The sequence below is a fragment of the Netta rufina genome (assembly GCF_964035555.1).
Source record: "Netta rufina genome assembly, chromosome: 1".
Classification (NCBI taxonomy): Eukaryota; Metazoa; Chordata; class Aves; order Anseriformes; family Anatidae; genus Netta; species Netta rufina.
In genome coordinates this window covers 173,760,459-173,774,709 of record NC_140123.1, presented here as the reverse complement: position 1 = coordinate 173,774,709, position 14,251 = coordinate 173,760,459, and the positions used below count along the sequence as shown (strand labels likewise).

At 40.6% G+C, this 14,251-nt stretch overlaps 1 protein-coding gene across 1 annotated transcript; it reads left to right on the top strand.

The window, feature by feature from the left end:
• The first annotated feature begins 72 nt into the window (after positions 1-72).
• On the top strand, positions 73-6,665 carry ATP23 (ATP23 metallopeptidase and ATP synthase assembly factor homolog). The gene is made up of 6 exons (XM_084283096.1): positions 73-217; positions 599-644; positions 750-831; positions 1,128-1,265; positions 2,667-2,750; positions 5,301-6,665. The coding sequence occupies exons 1-6, from the start codon at positions 193-195 to the stop codon at positions 5,502-5,504; spliced, it is 579 nt and encodes a 192-aa protein (XP_084139222.1). The 5' UTR covers positions 73-192; the 3' UTR covers positions 5,505-6,665.
• The last annotated feature ends 7,586 nt before the right edge of the window (positions 6,666-14,251 follow it).

Here is a 14,251-nt window from a genome sequence, read left to right as displayed (position 1 = left end):
CGGTGGCCGGGAGGGTGGCCGGGAAGGGAGCGGGGGGGCGCGGCCATGGCGGCAGAGGGGGGCGCGCCGCCGGCGGGCGGGGGGGAGGAGGAGGAGGATGACCTCGGGTACCGGCTGTTCCCCGACCGCAAGAAGAAGCCGCAGGGCTTCCTGGTGCGCAGCCTCTTCACCTTTCACAACCGCTGCCAGCTGATGCTGCGGATGAGCCTGGAGACGAGTAAGGGTCCTGAGCCCACCCCTGGCTCGGCCGGGAGCGGCCGCAGGTTGCGCCAGGGGAGGGGCGGGGTGGACGCGAGGAGATTTGCCTCCTGCTCAGAGGGGGCAGCGGGCACTGGGACGGGCTGCCCGGGGGGCGGGGGGGTCACCGTCCCCGGGGGTGTTCGAGGAAAGGGTGGGCGCGGTGCTTAGGGACGCGGCTCAGTGGGTGACCGGGGTGGTGGGGGGGTGGCCGGGCCATTTGTGTCACGTTCAGGTTGAACGCTAGCAAGCATGAGTTTGCGTACACAGCGCTTCCTTCCTTCCCTGCCTCCGTATTTTGATTATAGACGACTTCCAAAACTTTTCTCTAGAGAAATTGATTGCAGCAATGTTTTTCTAGATCCATACGCTCAACTGCTTCTTGCGGCTATGAAGCAATCTGGTTGGTACGTAAACTAATTCGTCCCCTTTTGTGTAGTACCGTCCGTATTACGCAGACTTAGCAGAGTTCCTCGACTTTGTCCCAAACTTTGTTCATTTGGACCTTTCAGCACTGTCTTCAATGACCGGCACTTTTCTTGCGAAAACTGTGATGGCTGTGTCAGTGGAGGTTTTGATTCTGCCACATCTCAGGTAGGCACCGAATCAGACACTGTCCTCTTACAGGAGGCTACAGTTTTTTTTAGTGTCCCGTTCCCAGATGAAAAAAAGAAAACTGGATTTATTCATGCTGATACCTGAGTTAAAGTCCTGAAAATAGATATGTGAAAGGTGTTCTGCTCTATTGAACTGGGCACTGCTGGGACACTGAAGAATGGTGGGGCTGCTGATGATAAAAAAACATTGATCTAAAGAGTCTAATTGCTGTAGGTGTTCTGCATGGGTCTCTAAGAAACTTGGTGAAAAGACTACCTATATCCCTTCTACAGATTGTTCTGTGTCAGAACAACATTCGCCAGCAATCCCATATGAACCGTGTGGTTGCGCATGAATTGATACACGCTTTTGATCACTGCCGTGCACATGTTGACTGGTTTAAAAACGTCAAACACTTAGCCTGTTCAGAGGTAAGTTAAAATGCTTCTAACATTGCCATTGAATTCATTGCTGCTGGTTGTTAGGGATGCTTCATGTTTAATTAGGTATCCTGTTATACAAACTTCATTTGATTGATTCTCTTAATACGTTTTGTCCTTTCTGTCTGATCAACTTAAACAGCTTCAATCAGAGAACAAGTATCTTGTTTTCACAAATATTAATATGTCAGTGTCATACTAAGTAAAATGTGGTCCCTGTGCGTGCAAGCATAACAAGAAGTGGTTATTACTAAATAAGAATAGTTGGAGATTAGCACACATTCACATCTTAATTGAATATTTATAGTGTTCCTTTTCTCTCCTGCAAATCTGTTTGTTGGGTATATTTTTTGTTGGTTTATATTTTCTGGTTAACAGTAATCTCGTCTTCTCACTTTTTTTGATTGTGATGTTGCTAATAATGCTTTTAGTTTTGACTCCATGTCCATTTCAGCGGATGTGGGGATGTGGGGCTTGATAGGCCTCAGAAATTTGATGCATTAGTAGGTGAAATTAAACAGTGAACACAGGCTAGTAAGGATTTCTCTTATATACACAACTTGCGTATTGTGCCTGTATCTGATATCTGATGTAATTCCTGTTGTTTGACCACTGAAAAGCTTTGCCTTATGATTAATATTATGAAATGACATTTCTGTCACTGAGTGAATTAGATGGCTTAACTATACTTTTTAAAAATAAAATGATATAACAGTATTTTACAGAGTTGGTATGTATTTTTTTGAGAACATATTTGATTCCAGACTTAAGATATGCCCTGGTTTCATGTATAAATAGGATTTAAGAGAATTGATGTGAATTGATGTGATCAGATTTCATAAACATTAATTTTATTCATATTTGCTCTGGAAAAGATTCACGTCATCATGTATTGTCTTTATATTTTTTGTAGATAAAAAGTTACCTCACTTTTTAAATTCTTATGGTATCAGTAAAGCCATTCTGTATAATTGCTGGATTCCTGCTCCTCTGGGTATCGCAGGTGGTACTCTTTGAAAAGTTCCTGTGTTTCTTCCAGACTCTTGTATGAGTTTTTAATCTAGATGGTTTTAGGAGAATCTTAATTTCTATATTCTTTTAGTAGTCCGTATATGTAAGTATCATCTTTTCTGCTCAATCATTTAAGCATTGAGAATATGCGAGCTTTTGGCCCTGTAGAAGCCTACATGTTGAGCAGTAACACTTTGCGTTCACTGGGGTTGAGTGGGTGGTTAAAAAAGGTATTAATAAGTACAAGTGGGAAGGGAATATTCTCTATCAGCAGCCAACAGAAAGATACCGAGAAAAAAAGTTATCTTTATTTTTTTTTTAACTTTGTATTTCCACGTCTTTCTCTGATCTTCTATTTCACTGTATTTTTTTCCTCATTAGATTCGAGCTGCTAATCTCAGTGGAGACTGTACACTGATGAATGAAATAGCCAGGTTTAAATTTGGATTAAAAGCACACCATCAGGTAAAGACCATGGATATTAACGTCTACTGATTTGTTATGAGCCTTCTTTACATAGTCGATCACTGCCTTTTACACTTTCTGCGATACTTCCATTGCAGAAAGAAGTAGATGTCTGAGAATCCATAATACTGTTGTACAGCTTTTATCTGCCCTGCATTTCTCCCACTTTATTTTGTTCTCATATTACTGAGCCCTACTTAGTTCTTGTTTGTTTTACGTCTCAGCTTCCTCAAGGCCCCTCACCTTTCCTTTCTCATGTTTTCTTTGGATGTGTACTAGGTCTGGTTTGCGCATTTTGTTTCTTTACTGTTATTTCTTTTTCCCTACTGCCTCATTCTTGGCTCCTGTCACTCAGTTTTTCTGTATGTATTTCCCATTGCTGGATTCTTTCTTAAATCTCTCTACTAACGAGAACAGAACTGCAGCTGCATGAAACATTGATTGCTGCAGAGTAATCTGCATCTTCCTCACATTGCTCTGACAGGAGTATGTTCTTAACAGGCGGTGGGGGGACAGAAAGAGGGGGTATGCATAGGGAGCCTGATCTTGTCTGGTCTGGCCAGGAAACTGTATTGTTTCCTGTTGTGTCTTGCAGTTGCAGCAGCTGACTGAATACTTCAATGAAAAGTAGAACCCTCCTAATATTCAGTTTTCTGCATTATTTTTTCCTAATCCTCCTCCTTACTCCTACTGTTTCCTTTACACTGTTAGCTCCTTCTGCTGTTTTACAGATTCAGGGTACAGGACCCTCCTGTAACTTTAGTCTGTAATTTAATTTCATGATTTGCATAATCAGTTATATCTGCAAAGTGTGTCTGTAATAGCATTCCTTCTTCATAGGTTTTGATATTAGTGTCAGTTTGTTACTGTTCATCTCTTCTGTGTTCCCCAGCAATTTCGTTTTTGCAGAGCAGTAGTGTGACAGGACCAGTGCTTGTGAATAAGCTGTGGACCTGCTACTCAATCAACCTTTGCTTAATTAACCTTTAACGGTTCATGGTGGATTTTTTATTATTTTTTCTGAAGACCTTTATTATTTTTGTTGAAGTGAAATGCCAGAGTACTTGTCATGTCCTATAGCATTACCACTGACAATGGATGGTCAATAAGAACCCAACAAAAATGGGGTTTGCAGGAAATGTAGCAGCAATACTCTAAGGCCATAAAACTCTTAAGTGTTTGAAAACTGGATTACAAGGGGTCTAAATAACCATTTGTCACCCAGCACTACAGGGACAGGCAGGTTGTTTTAGAGATCCTTGAAAGAATGACAACTGGCCATGGGGTTTTTGTTATAATTATATATTATTTTTACACTTTATTGTTGCATAATATGTTAGCAATCAGCATAGGTTGTTATCTACAATTTCTGCCACTTAGTGTAGCTGACAGTTACATAGAATTTCTAGAATTCTTAGTTCCACGGACTTTTCAGTCACCTGGACCCCCTGCAGATCAGGTCAAATTCTGATTAGTCAGCAGTGTATTAATCATAAGCCAGACTCAGACTTTACCTAAAAGAACATGAGCCACTCACTCAGTCCTCCAGGAAGATGACAGTGGAGGCACCAGAGGATTCACGGGTTTTGCTGTCCAGCAGCAGTGCTGGTCTAGCTTTCAGTGCTTGCTGTTGCATGATCTTGTAGACAGTTTCCAGTTCTGTGTGTCCCAGTTCCAAGCTCCATGTGCTTGTACAGTTATGTGATGGGTGTAACCACATCCTGACGACCCAGCACCTGAGCCTTAATAATGCTAATGGCCTTAATAACCCTGTGAGTGGGTGCCCCCATACCTTGGCACCAGAGACGTAGGGAGAAAGGGAGGGAAGAGTGATCTGTGACCAGCCCAGTTGCATATTGTGCACGCGTGCCTTACCGTTGGTTATACTAATCATATTACCATGTGTCAGGAACAGAGGGTACCAGTCACACCATGCATGTCTTGGAGGAGCTGCTTCTTTCTACTTGTAGAGAAGAGTACAGGTTGAATCCCAAATAATTGTTTTTGTTTATTCTAGAGCAGTGGTCAGCTTATAGCTGGAGATGCTTACATTGTTTTTATCTTTTAGTAGACAAACTGTGTAAGCAAAAGTAGTCATAAAGAGAGGTATCAAAATAAAGACTATTAGAGGAGTCATTCCTTTATGTTTTACAACATAAAGGGGGTTAGAAGTACTAACTGGGATTTATGTATGTTTCTTTTTGACATATTTTCTCTTGTGTGCAAGTTGAGTTGTACAAATATTTGGTACCCACAACAAATCTCAAGTTTTATTTTTTTTCCTGTTGAGAGGAATATCCTTTTCTTATCTGGAAGTTTATGGAAATGGTATGGAAAACTAAAACACATACTTAAAACAAATTTGAACAGAAATGTCTTTTAATGCTTATTGCAGATGTTATTTTACTCTTCTGTGACACAAAATTATTGCACATATAGTAGGAGTTGATACTTGACAAAATCTTTTTTTTTAAAAGGGAAAAAAATGGGTTTATTCTTTTTTTTTTTTTTTTAAATAATTACATTTTCTTTTTCTAATTCCCACTTTAGACTTGTGTACGAGACAGAGCAATTCGTTCCATTCTGGCTGTTCGAAAAGTTAGCAGAGAGACTGCGGAAAAAGCTGTGGATGAAGTGTTTGATGCCTGCTTCAATGATCTGGAACCATTTGGAAGAATCCCGCACAATAAAACAGATGCAAAACGTGCTTATAAAGACTTTCTGAACAGAGATCGCTACAATGCTAATTTGTAAAGGAAAAAATGTGAAAAACTATGTTAATAGCTGGTTGTTCTATAGTATATGGAGTTGCAATCTACACTTGCAATGCTGGTGGAAAGGGGCAATTCTTTCAAGTGCATCAATTAATTTTGTAAACTTTTTCAAGGAGCCAATTTACATCAAGGTAAATGAAGTAAATGAACTTGACTAAAAACTGTATTTCTTTACCTGTTATTCCAACAAGCTCGTTTAGTACACCAAATGATGTAATAGATAATGATCTGCACATTTCAATGCACATTTAATTCTGTTTGGTTTGAGTAGGAATTGGTTTCTAAAATTTTTGTTGTTATTGAACAAATCTTTTCATAAAATCTTTAAATTTCCACCATCTTTGATACATAGTCATAAATTTGATTATCTTCTTCAGTCCATTTAAAAAGCTCCTGGACCTGTATTTAACAACCGGGGCTAATTCCCAAATGTAGTGAACTGCCCCATTTGTCTCTGAAGTCAGTTTTTGAGCACCTCTGAATTCCACCTCATCTAATGTTAACTGTACAGGTACATAAAGCCCTTTTGCTTATTAGAAACTTGACCAACAATTCTCCTGCTTACAGGATCAAACCTACAGGCTGGATAAGCATTGTCAGAGTCTATCCACCAGACTGAGTTTTGCATGAATAGTGTATGGAACTTACCTGCTTGACAGTATAGGAAAAAGACTGGAAGTTCATCTCTTCCTCTGAGGGAAGGGAAAAGTTGCCAACTCCATAATAAATCTTAGAGAAACTGTTATTCCCAAATACAAAGTATTATAATGATTGTCTTGGATACAAGAAAGCCACATTTTCCTCTTTCTTGAAGTTGAAGGTATGATTCTACCACAGGTACAGTTCACTGACATAATGGACCTGTGGCTCCACAGTCAAAGGGTTTGCAGGTATAACTATAACAGTTACTGGACTAAGACTCAAATGGCAAACCTAGATCCACAAAGGAGCAAATAGTCCTCTGATTTTTATTGTTTCGTACTGATTGCCAAACAAACTTAATGGGATCTCAAGGTCTGAGAGGACTTTTTGTTACTGGTTGTATCAGTTCTGTGCAGAATTTGCTGAGGTTGGAAGGGACCTCTGGAGACTGTTTCTTTCAACCCCATTGCACAGAATAGGGTCAACTAGAGCAGGTTTTGCAGGAGCAAGTCTAGTTGAGTTTGAGTGTCTGCGAGATTGAAGATTCTACAACCTCTCAGTATCTGGTTCAGCATTTGATCACACATGCAGATACATATGGAATTATGTATATGGAAATAGATGGAATTTCTGGTATTTGTGCCCATTTCCTCTTGTCCTTTCCTTAGGCACCTGTGAGAAGACTGGCTCAGTCTTTGCTTCCACCCCTGCCCCATCAGATATTTATGCATGTTGATAAAGTCTGCCTGAACTTTCTCTTCTCCAGACTGAACAGTCCTGGCTCTCAATCTCTCCTTGTGTGCTGGGTCTGCCTGGGATGGAGTTAACTTTCCCTGCAGCAGCCCATACAGTGCTGTGCTCTGCACCTGTAGCTAGAACAGCACTGCTATCACACCAGTGTTTTGTGTTGCTGAGCTGTGCTGGCACAGTATCAAGACTTTCAAACCCCCTGCCAAGAGCCAGCAGGCTTGGGGTGGGCAAGAGGCAGGGAGGGGACATCGCTAGGGCAGCTGACCTAAACCAACCAAAGGGATATTCCTTACCAATTGGACCTATTAGAGTGGGTCTGGAGGAGGGCCACAAAGATGGTCAGAGGCTGAAGGACCTCTCCTGTGAGGAAAGATTGAGGGAGCTGGGGATGTTCAGCCTAGAGCAAAGACTCTAGGGTTTGACTGCATCTTTTCGGTACTTAAATGGGGTTTATAAAAAATGGTGAGAAATGTTTCACACAGCAGATAGTGATAGAACAAGGGGGAACAGTTGTAAAATAAAAGAGGAGATATTTAGATTAGATGTTAGGAGGATATTCTTTGCTCAGAAGGTGGTGAGGCACTGGAACAGGCTGCCCAGAGAAGCAGTGGATGCCCCATCCCTGGAGGTGTTGAAGGCCAGGCTGGACGGGGCTTTGGGCAACCTGATCTAGTGGGTGGCATCCCTGCCTATGGCAGGGGGTTTGGAACTGGGTGCTCCTTAAGGTGCCTTCCAACCCAAACCATTCTATGATTCTATGGTTCTATCAACTGTACATGAAAGAGGGGTCTACATTAGCCTACAAAATATACCAGAAAGGGATGGATCTGAAATCCAGCCAAGATGTAGAGATTAGACTGGCATTCAGTGAGTGAAATTAACCCATGGTCTTGGAGACTAAGGCATTCCTTTGATGACAGGCAATGCAGTCACTTCTGCATATAAGTCCCAGACATGGTTAAAGAGACAACACAGATTGGGGAACATTTTTGATAGATAGTTTGTGTGCATGCCCCCTGAAGATTTAAAAAGTTGTAAAATATCAATGTGAATTGCCTTAACTGTCAGAAAATCATTCAAGGCATGTTTAATTTACCTCTCCATGTATAGTGATAGATAAAGTACCTGGAACTTGGGCCCCGAGCACAAGAATTTGCCAATCATATTTTGTTCACACTGAATTCAGTCAGGCAAAACAAAACAAAGCAAAAGAAAAGCAACTCTTTGTCCCACTGCTTGTTGAGATAAAACTATATGGAAATAGTGGTAGAATGCCACCTGCTTTCCAGATGTGCTCAGACAACATTAAGGTCACCATGCAAATTTGCAACTTGAGCCCAGAGCTCAGCCTTCATTGCTTGAAAGAATAACTGCACACATACAGGCATATTGTTTGTTTTCTGTTTAATGTAAGATGTAAAAGCAGCCCTGGGAGACCTGGTCCCACTACCCAGTTTCTCACTCACCCACTCCCAGGAGAATGTCTCCACCAGGGAGTCACAATTTTGTGGCTCTACTCATTATTTCCTTGGCCCCGTGCATTTTGTTTTCCTCAGTTTTCTCTCCCAAAAAGATCTGGAAAGAAAGCAAGAAAAACTGTATGAGAGTGGAAGTGATGACTCCATAAATGTACTGGGGCAGGGAATTTAAGTCATGGTAGAAGGTCAAATTGTTATGAAATGGACAGTGTAAATTTAATTAGGAAATTAGAAGCTGGAGATTAAAGGTTTCTCAATAGGATAAAGGACAAGGAACATGCATTATTTATACTGAGGATGGAAAATTTAGGGAAACGGTTGAGCCCAGAATGAGAAACACTAAGTCCTTGAATATTCAAAAAAGGCTGAAGTAAAACTGGATTGTTGTGTTTTCACATTTATTTGTATCTTATTTCTGATGCACCAATCCTATATTTTAGTACTTCTGTTTGTCATTGGCAAAATTTGTAAAGGAAACAACTACCCTTTGACCTTTTTTTACTCTCAACACTGCAAAATATATAATTTTGGTTTCCTGTTCTTCATTGTCCTCCCCTGCAGCACCAGGGAGGCTGCAGTAATACTCATTACTCATATTAACAAGAATGTGAGTTAGGACAAGCTGATGAGTTCGAGATCTTAAATCCTTGTATTGCCACTTGAGCATATTTTACTCACATGGTCAAGGTTAAAGTAATCACCAAATCTGGGATCAGAAAGAATTTTTTCCTCGATTTATTTGATAGGGATGACTTTATTTCTTTAATCTACAATATGGAGGCTGAAGGCTTAAAAAGGCTTAAAAGGCTTTAAAAAAGAGGTATTGTAGTTACAGTAGCTGTTCTACTGAGAGAATGAGATGCTGAACGGAGTGTGGAAAGGGATATAGATAGATGCCGGACCAGGAACAAGACTGCCTATAATCTACTAAAAGACCAGCTAGAGTCTTCACCAGGCACCCATGACACTAAACTGGGGAAGATGTTCAGATACAACAATATGTAGCAGGAGCAGAACAAACAGTGCTGCTAATGGCTGGCATCTGCATGCATGCTTAGTGTGGGAGCAGAGCAGAAGTGCTTGAGAGGCAACCATAAACAGTAGGATAAACAGTGTGATATAATATATAAGGACCTAATTAAATGCACATAATAGAGCTGTTGCTTGCCTTGATTTAAGCAGACGAGCAGCTGGACGCTATTTCATGCTGTTCATTCACCAGTGCACAGCTTTATGTTTCCTGGCTGCTATCGCTGCTCTAAATCGAGATGCCTGTGTGATATAACCAGTGCTGAACTGAGCTGTGACTGGCAAGGCTGGGTGAGTTTGTCCCTCATAAATGAGCTCTGGTATTGGCCCTGAAGCAGGTAATTATGCCTCTGCAGTAAGAGCTACCCTGCACGCTGGGGTTTTAGCTAAGAGTTAGGCTTCCTGGGCAAGGAGTAACCACTGGAAGAGCACGGTAGTGGGAAAGGCAGACCTAGAAGGAACTGCAGTCGGTAATCACAGAACAGCCAGAGAATTCCATGTTAAATGATGTTCCTTCTTGTTGCAGGGCTGAAACTCATTGGCATGTTTTCTCTTTCACTGCTGTGGCTATTGTCAGAGTATGAAACTTTTTCAGGCATACATAACTGCTAGATCTGGCTGCTGTGGGGCACAAGACCTTTGGATCTGAATGTAATTATGTAATTCCTTACTAAAAAGGATTCAGTCATGTAATTAGTCTCGAGCCTAGTGGGCCCTCTCCTCATCTGTCACTCAAGAACAAGCAGCATGAAGAAAATGATGGCAAAGTCAGCCACTTCCCCTGCCCCCTAAGCAGGGCCAGTGATTTGCCACCATTTCCTGAACAGCAATAAAACACTGTGGAAAAATTTATATGTAAGCACTGCCCTCACAAAGGACAAAGCAACACACCAAACAGTGCCTGGGAGATTTGATCGAGCCTGAGTTGCCTGAGTTGTTCTGTTTGTGGTGAATTATGTGTGGATTACACCTATTCCCAGGCGTAGCATAATACACACCCACAGGTAGCATTGCTTCTAGGCCTAAGCATTAATGCATATCCCTCAGAAAGTCATCCTAGTTGTCCTGGAGAACGTAAAGTCTTGCCCAAGATTCCCCAAACCTGTATTTTCAATAGTTTTGCAGAATTTCACATGGAGATTTAATAATCTTATTTTCTCAAGGTAATTCCATCAGTGACTGACATAATCACACAGCTGAATATCCAAACAGAAAAAAAAAATGGGTATAATACCCTACATACCTATGGAGAAAATTGCACATTGAATTCTAAGCTTCCCATCTTTGATATAATCGAGCTAGACCTTCTGGGTTTTCTAAAATTCCCTGCAGATCAGAGATGCCTTGGAACAGCACAATCTTGTATGTTAATATTCCCCTAACCTTTACTGTTTTTCAGATCCCCATTTTAGTCAGTATGATACTGAGTTTTTCATAATACTTCTAACGTATATTCTGCCAGATCATGCCTTCCCTTCATTATACCTTATTAAGCAAAGGTCTACTTCACTGAATGTGTGTGTGTGTGTGAGTGTTTTGTATTTATATTGCTTTTTGTCCAACACGCTGGTTGAATATTTACAGTTATCTGTAAATCTGGTATAAGCTATCTGGCACAAGCTCTGTCGAGTCTGTCTAGAAATGAAAAAAGAGCAATAAAGACGGGAATACAAGAATACAAACTGCAGCTTATTTTCTTTAGCATTTTTGATAGATGAACACCATAAAAATCTGGGGAAGAAAGTATTCCAGAAATGCCTGAAAGAGACATTGGTAATAAAGAGTACACTTAGCTATATGAAGGCATAATTATTTAAATAAATGATCAGTATGATATAAAATTGCATAATCGGGATATGTCAGTTTAAGCAGCAGATAGATTACAGTTACACCGAGTTGCCGGAAAGCAATCAGAAGAGTCTGATGGGCTTCTTGTCATTCCCCAAGAAAATGAGGGACAGTAATTATAAGAAACTTTTTGCATGCTGTTTATCAATTCAGCAATCATTTCATTGCTTTAGGTGCAATTTTAATCTGCATCATTTTTTCTCATCTAAACAGAGGTTTTAAAAAAATGAGTAAAAGCTCATAACAATTATGAAAAATGGGGGGATGAACTAGCCAGCAGAGGGAGCAAAAGGAGCGTGGAAGAACGTGTTCCTGCAGAAAGCCACCTGCCGACTATACACAGCCGTTGCTCAGTGTGCAGATCAGTTTTTGTGGAAATCTCTGTTTTAATCAAATTTGCATAACTCTAATGTTAAAGTAGATTAAAAATTATACATATTTCAATCACATTTTCTGCTTCTACAGAATATATCCTTCCTTTAGAAGATCACCTCAAGACATATGGAAATAATTTTGCTATCTGTGATGCTTTGGATTGTGGCTGTGTTTGCAGGGGCAGTTAGATAAATGCTGTGGTGCATGTTGCAGACCTAAGCTTCAAGCTGTGAAGACCCATCATCAGTAATCAGAATCATAGAAGTCACATTGTCTCAATTCATTACTTTTCATGCCTGAATTCCCACCATATTTAATCTTGTTCCTTATTTATGAAAGATTTGGAAGTTTTGACTCAAAACTGTACTTTTTTTCTGGTTCTGCATTAATTCCACAATTCTGGTGCCATACTGCTACCTCTGTTAGTGGAAGTATCAAATGCCAGCTGAGCATCCAAGTCTTATAATAAATATCTCTAGAACTGCTGGTTCTTTCTGCTTATGCCCTGCCTCTGTCTGAAGCTGCTTTTCAATGCTAACTGGGAAAGAATAAAAATAAAAAATAAATAAAAAGTGACATTGTCCAAATAGTAAAGAAACATAAAATTACAAAGGATAGTAATTTAAGAACTGTTTTAATTATTTTCTTTTTCCTGGAGAAGAAGTGCTAACCATAACATATCTCACTGAATACTTCCTTGGGCAGATGTACTTTTAAAGTTTTTAGTACCTGCTCCTCAGTTTCATGGACATGTGCCAGAATTAGAACTGTAGCCCACGAGTTGATTATAGTTTTGCAAAATTTCTTTGGAAAATTTTAGCAATTACAAGGGAAGAAAACAGAAATTATAAGAAAGAAGGAAAATTCAACCATGGTAAAAAATGTTATTAAAGTGTTCATAAGTTTTCAGGGCACAAGCAGGAAGCTCTTGCTAGAGCTGAGGAGTTCGGCACTGAGTTTATTATCCAGCAGAACTTGACCCCAATTCACTAACAAGCTTTCCTTTCTACCTTGCCTGCAAGCCTGATCAAAAACAAAACTAGAAAACTAAGCTTTCTATCTTTTTTTTTTTTTTTTTTTTTTTTTTTTTTTATTCAATAGTTTTCTGTATCATAGTTCTTAAACGGGACATGAGAAATCCATTAAGGGTTTGGGAGAGTGAAACCATTACTCTCACTTTGCTTGAAAAGAAGATGGCAAGAAGGAAAAGGAAGGGCATGCACAAAGGACTCCGCATGCTAGTGTTTAAGGAACAAATAAATGAAGAGAGATCTTGGTTTCATCTCCTGCTCCACTGAATGTTGAGTAAAAAACATTGAAGCATTTGCTGGATTTATAACCATGTTCCCCACTCGCAGGCATCTGCTGGGGAAAAGGCTGTAAACAAATCCATGACAGGTGACAAGATGGGCAGAGCGATGGCTGCAAGGGGAGCAGGGGTCTCTGGTACCCAAAAGTTTGGTTTTCCCTCTCTCCCTCCCAGAGCAAAATGGAACTGCCTCAGCAAGAGGGACACCTTTATCTCTTCCCAAAATACTTCATATTTGACTGGTTTTCATTCATCTCTGGTTTTGTCCTCCTATTTTCTCTTTGTTCGAGAAAGTTGCTTCCCAATGAACACATTACACTCAGCCCACTTTCCTCTTCAACTTCCTCCTCTGTGTGTGTATGTGCAAGGAGGATGTTGTTTTTCCTTTTCTTCCTGCTATGTCTTACCTCCTTCTGCTACCACTGTGCATCTCTAATTCACACAGGAGAATGCAAAGGAAATTATATTTGGGGAACCTATCCACTATGTTATATGTGTCAGTACAAGGGATATTTCATCCCAATAACCTCTGTCGATTTCCATCTCCTAATCCCAACAGCATATTTATCTCTGATCACTGGACTGGTAGGACTAAACTGGCAATTCACAGCAGCAGACTGCGAAGAAGGATGTGAATCCACTTCATTCTGGTGTTACTTTTAAGGAGCTTCCTCCTCACCTCTGGTCTTATGCCTATATATAAACGTAGGCATATATATGTGCCTCAACAGCATCTGCCCCACTTGCTGCAAAACCCAGCTCCTGCAACTGTCTTTATTTCTTTTGCTGCCCCCATACTTCTGCCTTCCTTGCTGAACCATTGTTGATGCCTGCTGATGGTCTGCTTGGCTTTACTCTCTTGGTTCAACACTCTGCTGGAATCCATTTGGGAATATGTTTCTTCAGCAAAGAAACAAGGGCAGGGATTAAGGATTACCAGTTTGGCCTCATGGTGATACTGGACTAAGCTCGTGGCAGGGCTGAGTACTCATCTGTGGGATCTGAGAAGCATTCCTGGGTAGCAGAGAATGCATATTACCCTCAGCTGTCATTCCTGCTGCCTGACAACTGATTTAAAGAGTAGGAGACTAATTACCTATAGGGCTGGGCATACAAGAAAAGAAGCTCACAAGGACACATTTTCATCTCAATTTCTTTTTCTGACTGCTGGATAAGAGCAGAGGTAAAAGGACAGCTTTAACATAACCCTTTCTTTCTGATCTTTGAAAGCCTCCGGGGGAGTGAATTTGTCTGCCAGACACTAACTGAAGAGGACTGGCTATTATGTCTACTTTT

Bases quoted from the DNA above. Each gene is read 5' to 3' on its own strand.
- ATP23 (XM_084283096.1), top strand. From the start codon at position 193: ATGCTGCGGATGAGCCTGGAGACGA. The intron at 218-598 runs GTAAGGGTCCTG...ATGTTTTTCTAG, and splicing joins GCGGATGAGCCTGGAGACGA to ATCCATACGCTCAACTGCTT. The intron at 645-749 runs GTACGTAAACTA...TGGACCTTTCAG, and splicing joins GCTATGAAGCAATCTGGTTG to CACTGTCTTCAATGACCGGC.